At 37.7% G+C, this 21,086-nt stretch overlaps 1 protein-coding gene across 1 annotated transcript in view; it reads left to right on the top strand.

The window, feature by feature from the left end:
• Positions 1 to 21,086, top strand: part of COG3 (component of oligomeric golgi complex 3) — a 70,126-nt gene that overhangs the window by 20,831 nt on the left and 28,209 nt on the right. The window contains exons 9-14 of the mRNA XM_070578284.1: positions 323 to 366; positions 835 to 961; positions 1,584 to 1,675; positions 2,774 to 2,913; positions 4,692 to 4,852; positions 17,716 to 17,821. Of these exons, the coding sequence (XP_070434385.1) occupies positions 323 to 366; positions 835 to 961; positions 1,584 to 1,675; positions 2,774 to 2,913; positions 4,692 to 4,852; positions 17,716 to 17,821 (670 nt within the window). The remainder of the gene's footprint in view (positions 1 to 322; positions 367 to 834; positions 962 to 1,583; positions 1,676 to 2,773; positions 2,914 to 4,691; positions 4,853 to 17,715; positions 17,822 to 21,086) is intronic.

Below are 21,086 nucleotides of genomic sequence, written 5' to 3'. Positions count from 1 at the left end.
TGAAAATTATTTAATAATAGGAAAGTGTTTTGAAATACTGTTGATTTTTGAAAAGCAGTTTATAAAGCTGAGTATATAGTATACTTAGAGTTATGTTTAAAAAGAAAAATATAGTAACTATAGTATATGCATATAAAAAACTGAAAGAATATTCTAAAACATAAACTGATTATTTTGTGGTATTATAGGTGATTTTTATGTTCCAACTTTTTTGTATTTACAGATTTCCTAACATGAGCCTGTATTACTATTATAATCAGAAAGTAATTAAAAGTATAACTAAAACAGATGGCTTTTTAATATATTTTTCTTTATTCTGCAGACTCTTATTGAACAAATAGAACAACGATCTGAAAAAATACCTGAGTGAGTACCCAGAAGTTCTTCAGTTTGCAAATTACCTTCCTCTTGAAGTACTGCTTTTCCAAATCTAGCATGTCCCTGATACTTTCTGAGCAATTACCTTGCATCCTGTGCACTCTGTTTCTTGTAGCACACAGCTGATTTTGGGGAGCAAGGTCAGAGGCCTGATATAGCAAGTTTGCAAGGCATCTCTTTTTCCCATAGCGGGATTTTCTTCTCATTTGGGTAGATGTAACATCTCTACACTTGGAAGATAAATCTTTCTTTAAAATATAAAGGTTAAGGCACTCAGTTCATTATGTTTTGGCTTTTCTTTATATACATGAGTGTTTGTAGTATTTAATATGGGTAAATAAACGCTAATCATATAGCGTTAGACGTTTGGCAACTTATTTTGGGATTTAAGATCATATTTAGTTTATGTGTCTGAAATCGTAAGTTTATACTCCAGTCTCATTTGTTTTTCATCAGATACCAACAACTGCTAAATGACATCCACCAGTGTTACCTTGATCAACGGGAGCTCCTTTTGGGTCCTAGTATTACTTGTACTGTAACAGAGTTGACCAGCCAGAATAACAGGGATCATTGTGCCTTGGTAAGTTTCTGCTTGTTTTGGTTTAATGTTAAGACTTCTTCGAAGCTATTTTGATACCCTAGAAGCTATACTTGGGTAGATAAATTTTGGTTCTCATATCTACAAACTTAAAGAATTTTTCTTTCAGTTATGACAAATCTAGTTTAGTAATTAGCATTCAGCTTGGTAAAATAGCCTCAATTTGAGCTGTCTTTTGAGATATGAAGATTCACAAATAAGTATTGTTTCTTGAAAGATGAAGTTTCAAAGTTGGTGGATTTATATTGACAATTTAATCTTAGCTTTTGCTGCAGAAGTGCTTTTTTGTTTAGTGTGATTTTAATTTATACTGTAGAAAAATATGTAAAGATTCATTTTTTAAAATATTCCCCTTTCAACTAGAAAAGTAATTTATTTTCATTGTCAGAAGTTTAGAAAATAATGTGTAAAGAAGAAAATAAAAATCACTCATATTCAAATTATGGAGTGAATCATTGAAAACCAACTATTTTCTGTTGTTCAGATAAGCTGTTTTATGAATATGGAAGCGTAATCTCTGTGCAGATAAAATGCTTTCTCTTTTTCATCAGTGCTGGGATTGTTGTGGGTCTTTAACTAGGCGATGTGTGTTTGTGTTCTGCAGATTCGCAGTGGCTGTGCCTTTATGGTCCATGTATGCCAGGATGAGCACCAACTTTACAATGAATTTTTCACAAAACCAACGCCAAAATTAGAGTAGGTGATGCACAGAATCTAACTCTTGTTTTTAAGATTTAATTTGCTGATGACCATAATGGCTTATTATATTATAGGTGTATTCTAAAGTTAACTGCAGAGTATTTTAACTTTTGTGGGTGTGTGAAGAGAATGTTGTTGGGAGGGACAGTGCTTCTTTATTTTGAAATAAATATGCTCTTTAAAGGCCAACGTGCTTTCGTATTCTTTATAATATAATTATGGAGACAATATGGTGTAATAGTAAGAATCCTGTATAGGAAACTAAGTCTTAGGATCTGTATCTCTGTATCTGCACTAAGTGTAATAGTTCCTTCTAGTAAAAAAATTCTTTGATTCTAACTGATGAAAGACACTTAAAAATATAAACACTGTTTAATATCTTTTTCCTTATTTTTCTCAAAGTGTCTTTTATAATCCTCTCTTAGTCACTTTTGGTTTCTTCATATTGGTGATTTTGGCTCGTATGAAGATTCCAAGATTATAACTCTTGTAATGGAGAAGAGACAAGTTTACCTTATGGTTTTGATTGGGTTGATCACTTTTGATGAAATACTGTATATAGATGATTACTATTGACAATATGAACAATATGGACAACCTAATTTTTTCTTTTCAAATGTTGAAAGTTTTCAAAATACTTGTATGTCCAAAGTACTTTGTATTTTATTTATCTAAATCTGTAAGTATTCAAGAATTTTGAATCTGTCTGTCCTGGGGAAAATGTTACCGTTTGATTCACAGTGATGTAGAATATAAAAGGTTTATTAAGTCTACTGAAATTTTTTAAATCAATTTTGAAAGGACATATACAAAATTATTGCTGAAATAAAAGTTGTAATAAATTGACGTTTGGCTAGGGGCAGCTGATTTGAACTGACCTCTGAGGATTGCTTATTGATTCTGAGCTTTTAAAGCCAAAACTGTTTACAGAATTACTTTCAGCCTTTCACTTCTCTTTATATAATGTTTTCACATAACTATTTTCCAGTCGATGTTTATTTATGTTGGCTGGAAGAAATCAGTGATGACTTTTAAACTATTAGAAGATCTTGAAAAAATTGCTACTAATAACAATGTTTTATTTCTTCATTTTAGTGAACTTTTGGAGAAACTGTGTGTGTCATTGTATGATGTCTTCAGGCCGTTGATCATTCATGTCATTCACTTAGAGACTCTATCAGAACTTTGTGGGATTCTTAAAAATGAGGTGCTTGAAGATCATGTACAGAACAATGGTAAATGATAAGTAGAAGTGATCACTTTAAAGATCTTTTTAATTATATCTGTGGCTCAATGAATTTGAAAAAGATTAGCTCCTTTTGCCCCCCACCTCCTCATCTATATAAATTTAAAATTTTTGAACCCTGGGTTGATGCTTTGTCCCTTTATGAATCAAGATGGACCTTATTCTGTGAATAAAGATACAAATTAAATGGGGAAAGAATTTTAAAATCTGAGAAAAATTAGTAATAAAATAATTATGGTTACTTTCTGGCATCTGAAATGCAGACAGAACTGACCATCAGTTTTGGGTTAGGCATTTCTAGGACACTGTTAGCAGAATACATAAAGTAATTGACTATATTGTGTACTCTTGATTAAAAAACAGGAAGTATTTTAGCATACATAGTAATGATTCATCTTTTTTTCTTTTAAAGATTTTATTTTTCGTTTTTCTCCCCAAAGCCCCCTGGTACACAGTTATATATATATCTTTAGTTGTGGGTCCTTCTAGTTGTGGCATGTGGGACACCACTTCAGCATGGCCTGACGAGCGGTGCCATGTCCGCACCCAGGATCCGAACTGGCAAAAGCATGGGCTGCCAAAGCGGAGCAGGCGAACCCAACCACCCGGCCACGGGCCCGGCCCCTGATTCATCTTTTTAAGATTATAAATAAGGAAAAGCAACTCCTTGAAACAGCTCTACTTTATCCATCTGATATAGTCAGTATTTGATTTGATTGTCATAGAAACATGATTTTCTTAATGATACTTAGATACCTTTAAAAAACATGCTTCAGGAAATCATTTTACTGACAGAAATTATTGTCCTCATTTTGCCTTTCCTTAGGAGGCACTGCAGGTTTGTTATTCTTCCAAAGTTTCTGTTGCATTTAGTTCCTTCTAAGATGTACATTTTCTTGCTTCTTAGTTAAAGGCTATTTTTTAAATTAATGTATGTATGTGATTGTATAGTGTCTCCAACTCCCCAGCCTTTGGAAAGCTGTTACTGAATTACTGATGTCTTAACGTTGATACATCTTAGAAATGAAGAAATTCCGTAGAAACTCATATCTTGTTTTATTTTTTTACTGATTCGTTTTGCAAAAACGTTAACAAGGCATTTAATGTCTATTGGACTCAATTTATTTGTAAAATGGGGATGATAACAATAAGCTTCCTTAGCTGTCTCTCAGGAGTGGTCTGAAGTTATATGAGATTACTTTTTAAAAGCACAAAGAACTTTAAAATTCAGATTTTATTATTCATATTAACAATAGAAGTAATTTCAGTGTCCCAGGAAGAAGGTGTAAGGGTGAATTTTTTTCTTTTTTCTTTTTTTGAGAAAGATTAGCCCTGAGCTAACATCTGCCACTAATCCTCCTCTTTTTGCTGAGGAAGACTGGCCCTGAGCTAACATCTGTGCCCATCTTCCTCTACTTTGTATGTGGGACACCTGCCACAGCATGGCTTGACAAGTGGTGTGTAGGTCCACACCCAGGATTTGAACCTGCAAACCCCAGGCTGCCAAAGTGGAGCGTGTGAACTTAACTGCTTTGCTGCTGGGCCAGGCCCTGTAAAGCCTAATTTATTTCACAATTTTAAATTTGAGGAAATTGAAGGACATTTACTAAGTTTTTTAAGATCATTGAGTCATACTGAAATAGAATATAGCCCCCAGAAGCAAAAGTGCTTCATATTATTACTAGACAATTTAGTAATATTTTTGCTTTTTTAAGGAAAGTATTTTTCTAAATCTAAGAGAATGAATGATTGTACTTTTTTTATCAGCCGAACAACTGGGGGCCTTTGCAGCTGGAGTAAAGCAGATGTTGGAAGATGTACAAGAGCGGCTCGTCTACCGAACCCACATCTACATTCAGACAGACATCACGGGCTACAAACCAGCTCCTGGAGATCTGGCGTATCCTGATAAGTTAGTAATGATGGAGGTGGGTCTCCTCACTTGATCTCTGCTCTACCCCACACCGGTTTTGGATGTTTTGAAAATAGAATTTTTCTTTTTGATTCTCACTCAAGATGTAAAATCAAGGTAAACTTGCCATAAAATCATAGGAAATAAAATTGAACAGAACTAATTTGTTAGATTGTCTTTCTGTCCAGTTGTATTTTATCAACTCTCTTTTCAGTTCTTCTCCCTTTTCCAAGAAGTTTGCAGTCTCAATTTTTAAATTGAATTAGTGATTCCTATGATTTCTCCTTTTTTTCAAAAGCGGCATAGGAGAGGGTTGATAATCTAGAAGCCACCATAGTTGGTGGTCTTGTAACCATGTGTCGTACTGTCTCATAAAAACCCTGGAGGCCGTCTCCTCAAAATTATACAGTATTGAAGTTCAGTTTATGGTTAGAAGACTTAGGTTTATCTCACTGATCTTTCAGTTACATATATATCTTCATTTTCTTTGAGTGCTGAACAGAGTTGAAATAATGCCGAGGATATTAGTGCTAAAACAGAATTAGAACCTAGAACTTTTTGATGGAAGTTTCAAATATAAGCAAAAGTAGAGAGAATAATATAATGAGCTCTTACATAGCATCATCCCAGCTTCAACATGGCCAATCTTATTTCACATGGGCCTCCCTTCCTTCCCCTCTCCCCTTAGTTATTTTGGAGCAAATTCTGAACATCATTTCATCAGTAAATACTTCAGTAGGTAGCTTTGAAAGGTATGGGCACTTTATTTTTGCAGTGAACGTTTTTTTTTAGTTTTATTGAGAAATAATTGACACATGTTGCTGTATAAGTTTAAGGTGTACAGCTTGATCGTTTGATTTACATATATTGTGAAACAATTACCACAGTAGGTTTAGTTAACACCCAGCATCTCACGTAGATACAATAAAAAGAAAAGAAAAATAAATTTCTCCTTGTGATGACAACTCTTAGGATCTGTTCTCTTAACAACTGTCCTGTATATCCTACAGCAGTATTAGCTATAGTCATCGTGTTGTACATTACATGCCTAGTACTTATTTATCTTATAACTGGAAGTCTGTGCCTTTTGCCCACCTTCCTCCACTTCCCCTTCCCCTCCACCTCTGCCTCTGGTAACCACAAATCTGATCACTGTTTCTGTGAGTTTGATTTTTTTGTGTGTATCGTTTTTTTTCTTAGATTCCACATGTAAGTGAGATCATACAGTGTTTATCTTTCCCTGTCTGACTTATTTCACTTAGGATAATGCCGTCAGGGTCCGTCTATGTTGTCACAAATGGTAGAATTTCCTTGGTTTTGTGGCTGAATAATACTCCATTGTGTATCTCTCTCTCTCTCTATATATATATACCACAACTTCTTTATGCATTCATCCATTGCTGGACACTTAGGTTGTTTCCATGTCTTGGCTCTTGTAAATAATGCTGTTATGAACATGGGGGTGTAGATACCTTTTTGAGCTGGTGTTTTCATTTCCTTTGGATGCATTCCCAGAAGTGAAATTGCTGAATCACATGGTAGTTCTATTTTTAATTTTTTGAGGAGCCTCCATACTGTTTTCCATAGTGGCTGCAACAGTTTGCAATCTTACCAACAGTGCACAAGCGTTTCCTTTTCTCTACATCCAGGCCAGCATTTGTTATCTCTATCTTTTTGATGATGGCCATGTTAACAGGCGTGAGGTTATATCTCGTTTTAATTTGCATTTCCCTACTGACTAGTGATGTTGAGCATCTTTACATCTAGCTGTTGCCCATTTGTTTTTCTTCTTCCTAAAAATTTCTGTTCAGGGGCCAGCCCCGTGGCCGAGTGGTTAAGTTTGTGCGCTCTGCTTCAGTGCCCAGGGTTTTGCTGGTTAGGATCCTGGGCGCGGACATGGCACTGCTCGTTAGGCCACGTTGAGGCGGCATCCCATATGCCACAACTAGAGGGACCTGCAACTAAGATATACAACTGTGTATGGGGGGGATTTGGGGAGATAAAGCAGGAAAAAAAAAAAAAAGATCGGCAACAGTTGGTAGCTCAGGTGCCAATCTTAAAAAATAAAAAAATAAAAAATAAAAATGTCTGTTTAGGTCCTCTGCCCATTTTTTAATTGGATTGGGTTTTTTTGCTATTGAATTGTTTGAGTTCTTTACATATTTTTGACGTTAGCCCCTTATCAGATATATGTTTTGCAAATATTTTTTCCCATTCCATAGGTTGTCTTTTTACTTTGTTGATGGTTTTTTTTGCCGTGCAGAGCTTTTTAGTTTGATGTAGTCCCACTTGTTTATTTTGGTAAGGGCACTTTTATCTTTATCATAACCTTAATACAATTATCACACCTAAAAACATTATTTATAGTTCCTTAATATCAAATATTCTGTTGAATTTATGATTTTTTCAGATTCACTAATGTTTTGTCGCATTTGCTTTCTTCGTGTATGTTTTATTGCTGACCATTTGAAAGTCAGTTACAGACACCGTGGTACTCCACTGCTCAGTGCTTCCGTTCTCGCTCTCCTAAGAATAGAACATTCTGCACAGAACCACAGTGCTGTTTTTACATATATGAAAATTAGCATTAATTCAACATAGTTTATGTACAGTTTGTATTCAGATTTCCCCAGTTGTCCTTCAAATGTCTTTTATAACTAGATGAAAAAATTTTAAAAGTGATATCCAGTGAAAGTTACTGTCTTTTCCCCTCCCTTTGTTTTTTTGTTTTTTTGTTTTTATGAATTTGACTTTTTTAAAGAGACCAAACCGGTTTTATTGCTGCATGTGTCACATTCTGGATTTGTCTGATTGTTTTCCTCAGGTTTAGATTCAAGTTAATCTGTTTTTTTTTTGCAAGAATACTACATAGCTGATGTGTACTTCTTACTTCATCACGTCAAAGGCACGTAATGTCAGCTTGTTCTGCTATTGATTGAAGTAGTAATTGCTGACTCTTTTTATTGTAAAAGTACATTCTCCCCCTTGTAAATAGTAAGTGGTGATGAGATGATACTTTGAGATTGTGTGAGTTTCCCAACATCTTTTCACTCACTGGTTTTTGCAACCATTAATGATCTTCGCTGGGGCCGACCTGGTGGCACAGTGGTTAAGTTCGCACGTTCCGCTTCAGTGGCCCGGGGTTCGCCGGTTCAGATCCCAGGTGCGGACATGACACCGCTTGGCACGCCATGCTGTGGCAGGTCTCCCACATATAAAGTAGAGGAAGATGGGCATGGATGTTAGCTCAGGGCCAGTCTTCCTCAGCAAAAAGAGGAGGGTTGGCAGCAGTTAGCTCAGAGCTAATCTTCCTCAAAAAAAAAAAAAAAAAAAAAAATCCTTGCCTGAACCAGTTATTATGTTGAGGATAGCAAAATGGTCATTTTCATATCTGCTATTTCTTCTACATTTATTAGTTGGCATTCTGCTGTAGAGAATTAGTTGCCATTTCTCCCTCCCTCTTTTTCCCCTACCCCTTTCTCTTGTAGACTAGTGGATTTTTTAAAAAGTCATTATAATTCATTGCCATCAGTATTGTTTTTGATGCTCAAAATTGTCCCAAATATGACTATTGGAAGTCCCTTTAGGTTGGCTTAAAGGACAAAAGTCCTTTTGACATGTCCCCATAATCTTTGAGTACTTCTTTTTTCTTAACTTTATTGAGATATAGTTTACAAACCGTACAATTCACCCATTTAGAGTTTGTAATTCAGTGATTTTTAATATATTCACAAATATGTGCAGCCATCACCACACTCAATTTTAGACCATTTTTATCATCTCAGAAGGCAAACACTAATTGCTATCACTATAGATTGTCCTCTTCTGGACATTTCATATGAATGGAATCATATAGTATGTGGTCTTTTGTGACATCTTTCACTTAGCATAATGTTTTCATGGTTCATCCATGTTGTAGCATGTATTAGTAGTTCTTTCCTTTTTATGGCTGGATAATATTCCATTATATGGATATATCACATTTTGTTTATCCATTCATCTGTTGATGGATGCTTGCATTGCTTTCACCTGTTGGCTGTTATAAATAATACTGCCATAAACATTTATGTGCACATTTTTGTGTGGACATGTGTTTTCGTTTCTCTTGTGTGTATGCCTGGGAGTGGAATTTCTGAGTCTTATAGTAACTCTGTGTTTAATCATTTGAGGAACTGCCAGAATGTTTTCTAAAGTGACTGTACCTCTTTACCTTCCCACCAGCAGTGTATGAGGATTCTGATTTCTCCACTTACTTGCCAACCCTTGTTAGTACTTGGCTTTTTGATTCTAGTCTCCTAGTGGGTGTGAAGTGGTATCTCATTGTGGGTTTTTCTTTTTTTTTTGGAGATTAGCCCTGAGCTAACATCTGCCGCCAATCCTCTTTTTGCTGAGGAAGACTGGCCCTGAGTTAGCATCTGTGCCCATCTTCCTCTAGTTTATATATGGGACACCTGCCACAGCATGGCTTGACAAACGGTGTGTAGGTCAGCCCCCAGGATCCAAACTGGTGAACCCTGGGCCGCCAAAGCAGAACATGCAAACTTAGCCCCTGCACCACCAGGCTGGCCCCTTTTTTTTTTAAAGATTGGCACCTGAGCTAACATCTGTGGCCAATCTTTTTTTCTTTTTTCCTTCTTCTGACCCAAAGCCCCCCAGTACATAGTTTTATATTCTAGTTGTAGGTCCTCCTGGTTGTTCTATGTGGGACACTGCCTCAGCATGGCTTAATGAGCAGTGCCATATCCACACCCAGGATCTGAACCAGCTAAACCCTAGGCTGCCAAAGCAGAGCACGTGAACTTAACCACTTGGCCGTTCGGCTGGCCCCTCACTGTGGTTTTGATTTGGATGTTGTCCTAGCATCATTTGTTGATGATGTGCTTGTATCATTTGTTATCCCAGCATTCTGTCCAGTTGTCTCAGCATCATTTGTTGAAAAGGCTATTCTTTTTCTATTGAATGGTCTTGGCACCCTTGTTGAAAGTAAGTTGATCATAGATTTATGGATTCATTTCTGGACTCTGAATTTTATTCTGTTGATCTTTATGTCTGTTTTTGTGTCAGTATCAGGTTGCTTTGATTCTTGTTGTTTTGTAATGAATTTTGAAATTGGGAAGAGTGAGTTCTCCTATTCTGTTCTTCTTTTTCAAGATTGTTTTGGCTATTCTTGGTCCCTTCCAATTCCATATGAGTTTTAGAATCCACTTGTCAGTTTCTATGAAGAAGTCAGCTGGGATTTGTTAGGGATCGCATTGCATCTGTAGATCAGTTTGGGGAGCATTTATGTATATATTTATATATGTATGTCTGTATAAAAGATCATGTTGTCTACAGATAGACATGGTTTTACTTCGTTCTTTCCAATCTTGATACCTTTTATTTATTTTTCTTGCCTAATTGCCCAGACTAGAACCGCTAGTACAACATTGAGTAGAAGTGATGAAAACAGACATCCTTGTCTTATTCCTGATCTTACAGGGAAAGTATCCAATCTTTCACTGTTAAGTATGATACTAACTTGGGTTTTTCATGTATGCCTTTTATCAGTTGAGCAAGTTCCCCCTTATTACTAGTTTATTGAGTGTTTTTATCATGAAAGGGTGTTGGTTTTTGTCAAATGCTTTTTCTGCATCTATTGGGATGGTCTGGTGATTTTATTCTATTGATATGATACATTAGATTAATCAATTTTTGGAAGTTAAACCAACCTTGCATTCCTAGGATAAATCCCAGTTGTTGTGATATATAATTCTATTCATATGTTTCTTGATTCAGTTTGCTATATTTTGTTGAAGATTTTTGCATCCATATTCATAAGAGCTACTGGTCAGTACTCTTTTCTCTTCCTATCTTTGTCTGGTTTTGATATCAGGGTAATACTAGCTTCATAAATTGAATTGGGAAGTGTTCCCTCCTAATTTTTGGAAGAGTTTGTGAAGAATATTGGTATTAATTCTTTAAATGTTTGGTGGAATTCAGTGGTGAAGCAGTCTCGGCCTAGACTTTTCTTTGTGGGTGGATTTTTTTTTTTTTTTCCTAAAGATTTTATTTTTTCCTTTTTCTCCCCAAAGCCCCCCCGGTACATAGTTGTATATTCTTCGTTGTGGGTCCTTCTAGTTGTGGTATGTGGGACGCCGCCTCAGCGTGGTTTGATGAGCAGTGTCATGTCCGCGCCCAGGATTCGAACCAACGAAACACTGGGCCGCCTGCAGCGGAGCGCGCAAACTTAACCACTCGGCCACGGGGCCAGCCCCTGTGGGTGGAATTTTTTTATTATTAATTCACTGTTTTCACTTGTTATAGGTCTGTTCAGATTGTCTATTTCTTCTTGAGTCAGTCTTGGTGGTTTGTGTCTTTATAAGAATTTTTCTGTTTCATCTGAGTTATCTGATTTGTTGGCATACAGTTGTTCATTGTTGTTACATTTACATTTTTTATTTCTGTAAGGTTGGTATTAATATTCCGTTTCATATCTAATTCCAGTAATTTGAGTCTTCTCTCTTTTTATCTTGGTCAATGTAGATTTCTTTGCTTTCTTGCACAAGGTTATTCAGGCGTTCACTTTTTACATTCCTTGCCCTAGACCTAGAGTCAGCTGTTTCTCCAAGGAGCTTTGGTTCCTTTAAGAGGGAGGAGAGTGGTATTTATGAACTAAGATCTGAATGTTAGATGTTTTCACTGCTAACGTAGATGCCTTTACTTCTACCCCCTTTTACAGGCCAAAGGTAGAAAATATATATTTTTAAATATCATGAGTTCATACTGAAACCTCCAATTCAAATCTAGTTCCGTAGGGTTCTTCCACATCTTCCCTCATTCCTTATTGGTATCTCCCTTCTCTCACACAAGAAAGTCTGGCTTCCAACACCTATTATTTATTTACTCATTTGCTTCAAGTTATAACGTACACAAAAATAGTTTTAGAATTATACCACTAACACCATAACTGACAACAAACTTACTAAATTCAAGATTTTTGTACTTCTTTTTGTCTTTAGAATATATCCTACTAAGATATACAATCAGATTACTGTCAAACTTAAACCTTTGATTCTAACTATAGATACGAAGATTTTGAACTGAGAGCTAATCTCTTTAGACTAGGGATTTTGCCCATGGAAGGTTGCCATCTGCATGACATAGGGGAAAGTGTAGAGTCAGATGGAGGTTCAAATCCTAGCTCTGTCAATTAGTAGCTGTTACTTAGCTTGTTGAACATGTTTCATTATTTGTAAAATAGGCATAACAGTATTGACCATGGAGGGTTGTTGTGAGAGTGGAGAGAATGTCTAGAAAGCACTTAACCTAATAGTCATATAGTGGACAGTGGCTGTTATTGTTTAACCCTTGAAATATTTAGAAACAACATTTGACTGGTTTTTTTTTAAATCTTTTTTTTTTAAAGATTGACACCTGAGCTAACATCTGTTGCCAATCTTCTTTTTTTTCTTCTTCTTCTCCCTAAAGTCCCCCAGTACATAGTTGTATATTTTAATTGTGCATGCCTCTAGTTGTGCTATGTGGGACGCTGCCTCAGCATGGCCTGATGAGCAGTGCCACGTCTGCACCCAGCATCTGCACCGGCGAAACCCTGGCCCACAGAAGTGGAGCGCACGCAAACCTAACCACTCGTCCACAGGGCTGGCCCCTTGACTGTCTTTTTTTTATTTTTATTTTTTATATTTATTTAATTTAATTTATTTTATTTTTTTTGAGGAAGATTAGCCCTGAGCGAACATCTGCTGCCAATCCTCCGCTTTTTGCTGAGGAAGACTGGCCCTGAGCTAACATCAGTGCCCATCTTCCTCTACTTTTTATATATGGAATGCCTGCCACAGCATGGCTTGCCAGGCAGTGCCATGTCTGCACCCAGGATCTGAACTGGCGAACCCTGAGCCACTGAAGCGGAATGTGCAGACTTAACCGCTGTGCCACTGGGCTTGCCCCCCCTTGACTGTTTTTAAAAGTCCTTAATTAATTCATTTAAGTAATGAGTCAAATATCCAACTCATCAGTTAAAATTTTTTTTAATTTTAATTTTTTGCTAGTTTTATTGAGATATAATTGACATAACATTGTGTAAGCTTAAAATGTACAACATAATTTGATATATTTACATATTGTGAAATGTTCATCACAATAAAGTTAGTTAACACGTCATCACCTCACATAGTTACAATTTTTTTTGTGTATGGTGAGAACTTTAAAAATCTACTCTCTTAGCAACTTGCAAATATACATTACAGTTTTGTTAACTAGTCGTGATACCGTACATTAGATTCCCAGAACTTATTTATCTTGTACCTGGAAGTTTGTACTCTTTGGCCACCTTCACCTGTTTTCCCCACTCCCCATTCCCCACCTCCCACCCCTGGCAACCAGCAATCTGTTCTCTGTTTCTGAATTATTTATTATTTTTTAAAAATGAGACATTTGGCTTATTAGTAAAGGTGAGTTTTGATGTCTCTCCTTTTCTGTATTTAATATGAAAGGGGTTGTCCTTCTAGATTCCCTTACCTATAAGAATGTGACTTTCTTAACTGATTAAAACAAATTACTTGAGGGGCTGTCCCCCTGGCTGAGTGGTTAAGTTTGTGCGCTCTGCTTTGGCGGTCTGCGGTTTGCTATTTGGATCCTGGGTGCGGACCTACACACTGCTCTTCAGGCCATGCTGTGGTGGCATCCCACATAGAAGAACTAGAATGACTTGTAACTGGGATATACAACTATGTACTGGGGCTTTGGGGAGAAAAAACCAAAAAGGAATATTGGCAACAGATGTTAGCTCAGGGCCCATCTTCCTAACAACAACAACAAAAAATTACTTGATCTAGTTTGTTTGGAAAAATATTTAAAATAAAAATACTTTTCTTTTTGGTGAGGAAGATTGGCCTTGAGTTAACATCTGTTGCCCATCTTCCTCCTTTTCCTTGAGGAAGATTGACCCTGAACTAACATCTGTGCCATTCTTCCTCTACTCCGTGCATGGGACGCCACCACAGCATGGCCTGACGAGCAATGGGCAGGTCCACCCCCGGGGTCAAACCTGTGAACCCAGGGCTGCTGAGGTGGAGCATGTGAACCCGACCACTCTGTCACAGGGCTGGCCCGTAAAAATACATTTATAAAAGTAGTAGGGTAAAGATTATCTGTAACCTGGTTATTTTATTTGAAAAGTTCCAAAGGAAATTTTGGTGCTAGTGAATTTGAAAATGTCCCCTGAAATAATTTGCTAAGTCATCACATGTTTCTAACATTTTAATCTAATTTTGCTAGGTTTATAAACTATTCTTGCTTAATTATCAACAGTTTACAGCAGGAGTGTTGGTAGACTTAAATCTATTTGTCTATAAAAAATACATAGAAGAAATACATAGAAGAAAAGTCCGTTTCTTCATAGATGTATCCTATATTCATCAACATCCCTTTTGTCACCAAGTGGTGGTTCTTGTTGTTAAGTTATCAAATGTGGCTCAGGTATTATCTTGTTTTTCTTTAGACTGCTTCTCCTGGATACCATGCATCCTGATTTTCTTTTCTTTTTTTTAATGGATTTTATTTTTTAGAGAAGTTTTAGATTTGTAGGAAAATTGAGGGGATAGTACAGAGTTCCCATGTGTCCTGCACCCCGTTTCCTGTTAATTAACATCTTATATTTGTATGGTACATTTCCCACAGTTAATGAACCAGTAATGGTACATTGGTATTAACTAAAATCTATAGTTTATTCAGATATCCTTAGTTTTTATCTAATGTCTTTTCTGTTGCAGGATCCCATTTACAGTACCACATTACATTTATTTTTTGTGTCTTCTTAGGCTCCTCTTGGCTGTGACATTTTCTCAGACTTTCCTTGTTTTTGCTGATGTTAATGTTTTTGAGGAGAACTAGTCAAGTATTTTGTAGGATGTCCCCTCTACTGGAATTTGTCTGATGTTTTCCTCATCATTAGACTGGTGTTAGGGGTTTTGGGGAGGAAAACCATAGGTTAAAGTACCATTTTCAACACATGATGTCAAGGGTATATAGTCTCAACATGACTTATTACTGTTGATATTGACCTTGATCACCTAGCTGAGGTAACAGTGTCAGGTTTCTCCACCGTAGTTACTGTTTTCCCCCTTTTCCATACTGTCCTCTTTGGAAGGAAGTCCTTTGTGCAGCCCATACGTAAAGAGTGGGGAGTTACGCTACTTCCTTGAGGGCAAAATATCTACATAAATTGTTTGGACTTTTTTTGCAAGGGAGACTTGTTTATTTTCCCCCCATTTGTTTATTTATTCAATCATTTATTGATATTAGTATGGACTTATGAATATATATATATATTTTTAAAGATGTTATTTTTCCTTTTTCTCCCAAAGGCCCCTGGTACATAGTTGTGTATTGTTAGTTGTGGGTTCTCTAGTTGTGGCATGTGGGATGCTGCCTCAGTGTGGCTTGATGAGCAGTGCCATGTCCACGCCCAGGATTAGAACCGGCAAAACCCTGGGCCGCCGAAGCAGAGCACGTGAACTTAACCACTCAGCCACAGGGCGGCCCCTGAATATTTGTTTTTATACTTTGGGTCCACTGCTACTTTATTTTTTTGCTCAAATAATTCCAGATTTGGCCATTGGGAGCTTTTTCAGTTGGTTCCTGTGTCCTTTTGACATACCACCTTAATGTAGGGGTTTTATTTTTGAGCGCTTTCTTATTTTCTGGCACTGCAAAATGCTCCAGGCTCATTTTGTCTATTTCCTTCCTCAGCCCTAGAATCAGCCGTTTCTTCAGGAGTCTTGGCTCTTTTTATTGGAGAATGGTATTAGAAACCAAGATTTGGGTGCTAAATGTGCTCATTGCTGTGGGGTGTTGGTGCTGCTGAGTCCTCTCAGCTGGCAAAGCACGGAAACATAGTATGTATTCTAACCCATTCCTGTTGCTCCACATCCTCACCAGCATTTTAAGCTAACATGCTTCGGTGCCTAGACTGATAAGTGTGTAGTAATAGGTATGTTTGTTTTAAAGATAACAGGCTTGAAATATACCAGCCCTTACCTGTTGTTTTAAGAATGTTCTCCTAAACTTTCCTCTATTCTTCTGACTGCTGTTTAAATTCATTATACTTTGGATAGTTATTTTAGTTACTTGTATAGTGCTTTTTTATAGTATGTAAATCAGCCTTGCAGGGATCAGAAATGTGGTAGGTAGGGCATGTAGTGTGGCGGCTGTTTATTGTCCAGCTTTTATTATTTTGCAGGCTCATAATGGGAATTCTTTCGGTGTCTGGGTATTGTTAATAATTCTAGGGAGAAGATGGGTACTTTGCAGAAGTTACCTTGGCTCTGAAGGCCACAGAATGGATATGATGAAGACTAGATGTGTTTCTCAGCCCAGTCTAGGGCATTGTGCTTTCTCCCCTTTCTCTGCTCCTTTCTTTGACTTCTTTATGGATATTAGTTTGTATATTATAAATAGAATGCTCATTTTAATAGTTCTGATAGGATGCTAGGTGATAAAGTTTGCTGTACGCCCCTTCACCCCCAGTGTAATTTAGTGATACATTTAGTATGTTTATTCACTCATCACATGGCCAGTATCCTGGATGCTTTCTTGTGTAGACCTTTAGGTTTAATGGTACCACTCCAGTAAATACACTTGCTTTGTTTTTCTTTGGTGAGGAATCGGGGTACAAGGTGATCTGGCTGTGACATCTCTGCCATTTTGGGATTAGCTGTACTTTCTTGTTTCTACATACAGAATGAGAGGACTGGCCTGGGTGGTATGGAGTCTCCTAAGTAGTTCTCTGGCTGTTCTTTTTGGCAGTAGTTAGTGTCTGTTAGGCTTTCCTTTCTGTCTATTTCCACCTTTATAACCAATGTAAATTAGTGAGATTATCATTACTAACTTAGCAGTTAGTGACCTTTGTATATTTGATGATATTCTTTTTCTTTTTTTTTTGTGAGAAAGATTAGCCCTGAGCTAATGTTTATTGCCAGTCTTCTTTTCACTCAAGGAAGATTGTCCCTGAGCTAATATCTCTGCCAGTCTTCTTCTATTTTGTATTTGGGATGCCACCACAGCATGGCTTGATGAGTGGTGTGTAGGTCTGCACCTGGGATCCAAACCCGTGAACCCCTGTCCGCCAAAGTGGAATGTGCAAATTTAACCACGGTGCCACCGGGCTGGCCCCCATTTGACATGTTCTTTCGGCAGTGAAGAGGAGTTAAATAATCTTAGTCTGTAAATTAATTTAAAAAAGTCTATTTAAAAAATAGCATACTGCAGCTATTCTCACGTAAAGAGAAAACCTGTTGTTTGGATTGGCCAGTTATTTGATAAAAGCATTTCTGACTTTCAGAATGTATCCTTCTTAAATTTGAATACTTTGTTTCTAAACGTAAAGTTGAAAATTAAGCTTCTGGGGCTGGCCCCGTGGCGGAGTGGTTAAGTTTGCGCGCTCCGCTGCAGGTGGCCCAGTGTTTCATTGGTTCGAATCCTGGGCGCGGACATGGCGCTGCTCATCAAGCCATGCTGAGGTAGCGTCCCACATGCCACAACTAGAAGGACCCACAACGAAGAACATACAACTATGTACCGGGGGGCTTTGGGGAGAAAAAGGAAAAAAAATAAAATCTTTAAAAAAAAAAAAAGAAAATTAAGCTTCTTATGTGAGCCTTGTATATTTGTATACAAGCCTTGTATATGTCTTTTTGAGAATAGAGACACTCTACTGTAAATTTAACTTTTTCGTTTCCATGTGTTATTTTGGTGTAGTTCTCTTAATTAGTCCATCTATTTAGTAATTAGTTTTTTTTTTTACTTTATAGAAAGAATGTGTTCATATTGCCAAACACAGCTGAAAACCACACTTTGACGTTCCTTCTGATTTCTCTACAGCAAATTGCACAGAGTTTAAAAGATGAACAGAAGAAGGTACCTTCAGAAGCTGCATTTTCAGATGTTCGGTTAGAAGAAGCAGAGTCTAATAATCTAACAAAATCTGGTATGTTATGATATTTTAACTCCTAACTTGTTTTCATTCATTTAATGAACTTTTTTATTGAGGACTTGCCATGTCCCAGCCATGAAAAACAGCTTGTGCCTTTGAGGAGCTCACACTTGAGTGGGTGGAGATTGACAAGCCACACATATAGTTCACTGGTGACATGCTAAGGGTATGCACAGGGCACTTTTGGACCATGGAAGAAGGGCATCAGAATTATGAAGGGAGATGAGCTTTGAGTGCGGGAAGGCAGGCTCAGTGAGAGATGTGGTGTCTGAAAGCTGTAGTGTTATAAAGATGAGTATGAGAGAACCAGGTAAAGTGAGGTTGTTTAAGATAGAATAGCATGGAGGAAAGCATGCAGGAATGGAAGACTGTGGTTGCTTTGGGGAGGTCAAGTGGTTTGGTGTGTTTGGGCGTGGGTTATTTGTAGGGAAGGAGCAAGTGAAACAGGCCAGATTGTGATAGGTGTCAGGTGACAGTCTCATGAACTTTGAACTTCTAGGTAATATAGTGTATTGGCATAATTGTACCACCAGATTTGCATTTTGTAAGTGTATTGAGTGCCTAGGACTGGGATAAAATATTGACAGAAATGTATGGGATAGCTTGGACTAGGGTGCATGCTATGCGAGGAGTAACATTGTCTAAAAATCACACTGGATACTCATGAGTTATCTAGACAACAAGCTAACTGAGAAGTAGGCCATCTCCTCTTCTCACCCCTCAGCTGTAAGGGTGACACTAAAGCTCAGCTCCCCATGAGACTGACTGGGAGTGGAGGGTACTGCAGCTCCACGGCTTTAAAGAGCCCTAGCTGCCCCTAAAACCCCAGGTTTAGAGCATCATTGGGTATTCTGAGTCAACTCTATAACAATTGGTACCCAAAATCCAAACTGCCAAACAGCCTCGATGTTCCCCATCTGACAAAGCCATTTTATCATGCTTTCTTTGTAGCAAGACAGACCCACAGGGGTTCTTGAAATTTCCTCCTCTGAAATAGAACGCATGTCCTCTTGTTTCTAGTATCTACCTGGGTCCTAGTTAACCTCTTCAAGAGTTATTAGAGAGACTAGAGTGCATTTCTCTCTTGCCAACCCTGGCCTTGTACATTTTCCCTTTCCCCAATAAAGCCTATTCTTTAACCCATGCCTGGCATAACAATTAGGTATTGTTGGCAGATCTATAGAAACTAGTTAGGAAGTTGTTGTGTTTTTCCATTTTAAAGATAAAGCTGGTTTGAACCAGGGCATTGATGGGGGAATGGAGAGAAGTATATAATGAGGGTTAGAAGTTTGAATCAATAGAATTTGATGACACACTAGAGGTAGTGGCTAAGGAAGATTGAGTAAGGTCCACGTGGAATAGCTGAGAGGATCTATATTATGTTGGTCTGGAGCTATGCTGTCCAATGTGGTAGCCACTCAGTGTGTGAAACGTGGCTAGTCCAAATGTGCCGTGAGTGTGTAAGTGCACACCAAATCTCAAAGACTTAGTATGAAAGAAAGATTGGAAAATATCTTATTAGTAATTTTTATATTGATTACATGTTAAACTAATGATATTTTGGATATATTGGGTTAAATAAAATATATTAAAATTAATTCCGCTGGTTTCTTTTTACTTTTTTTAATGTGGCATTTTAATGTGTCACGTTTGTGGCTCACATTGTTTCTATTGGACAGCACTGCTCTAGAGCCATAAAGATGAGGATTGGTTTAGAGATAAAGATGGAGGAGTAGTTGGTGCTTTGGGCTAGTATAAGATCTCCCCAGGACAGAGAGTAGAGCGATAAGAGCAGGAATCTGAGGAGAGAACCTTAGCAGCTGCTGGCATTAGGAGCACATGGAGCTAGGGGAATGTTCTGGGCTGACTGATAAAGAGGCGCCAGAGAGGTCAGAAGTAAGCTTGGGGATGGGGTGATTGAACCCAGAGGAGACGGGGTTGGCAATGTAGTTTGAGTAAAAAGGTGAGAAGTGGAAAATCACGAGGACATTGTGGTCAGAGAGTGGGCTTCTTAGATTTAATAATTAAGAGGTGGAAAGTTTGGAGTAATAAGAAAGTCTGTAGAAAGTAGTAAGAAAGTAGTTCTGAAAGAAAGTCATAAGAAAATCTGTCTGTGGGGTAGGGGGTACAGGGATGAAAGTGAAGTTGTTTGGAGCTGAGAAGGTCAGGGACAACCATGTAGGTCATCCATGTCGTTGTTGATGGTATTCAGAATGCTGATGGAATTTGGGATGGAAAGCAAGACTCTGAGTCAGGTGGCAAGGGAAGCAAAAAAAGAATATGATCACTTTTCCTGCTTCCAGGGTGTGTCGGAAGTGAGAACATGAGGAGCCTCCAGAGGTCAGGGCTTTAAATGGGGCGATGTTCGTGTGGTGGAAGTAAGTGCCAGGGCAGATTGGTGGAGGTGCCATTCTGTGAAGAGGCCCGTTATCAGTATCTTCAAAAGCACAGTGTATTTTCCGGTAGAGCCAGTCAGGGGAGCGTGAGGCTCACAGAGGGAGGCGGAGGAAGACCGCAGGAGGCCGAGGGATGAGCCGTGGTAGTGGGTTTGCTGTGCCAGGAGAGGCAGCCAGGAGGCACCTGCCTTTTGCTGGCTTGTTGTGTACGTTAACTTCACCCCAGTCAGCTGTTTTCGCTGTTAACTGTTTTTCACAGGAAAGTGAAAAAATGAACAAAGAAGCTGACTTCTGACTTTAAAGTACTTAATTTGTTTCACTAAACTTTTATTTGGGGTTACATTTTTGTCTCTTTATTTTGAAGGTGGGATCCTGCCAATACCATAATCCTTAGCAAAACTATAGATAACTTAACCTAAGTATTCCTTATTATAATTTGTCTAGTTTATTCTTTTTAAGAAACTTCAATAAAGTAGGCAGATATTTTAAAGTAAGGCCTTATGGAAGAGCTTTAAAAATTATACAAGTATTACATGCTTTTGAAAAAAAATTAACCTTACTGAACTAGAAAATGAAAGCACTAGCCCTCAATATTCCCCTCTTTCCTTTTTCCTATAAATCTACTCCACAACCTCCAGGCCTCCTTCTAAGCATGTGCAGATCTAGCTCTTTTTAAGGAATTATGTTTTGCTTGGCTATACTTTTATTTTTTTATTACTGAAAAAATTTCAAATATGCAGAAAAGTAGAAAGAATGATATAGTGGACGACGAACATTGGTACCCACCACCTAGATTCAGGACTTAACATTTTCCACATTATATATACATAGATTCCTTTGCTAATAATTTTGAGGTAAATTAT

Source organism: Equus przewalskii, chromosome 16 (assembly GCF_037783145.1).
Source record: "Equus przewalskii isolate Varuska chromosome 16, EquPr2, whole genome shotgun sequence".
NCBI classification, from domain to species: Eukaryota; Metazoa; Chordata; class Mammalia; order Perissodactyla; family Equidae; genus Equus; species Equus przewalskii.
The sequence above is the reverse complement of the archived record's forward strand: the minus strand, read 5'-3'. Positions and strand labels throughout refer to the sequence as shown.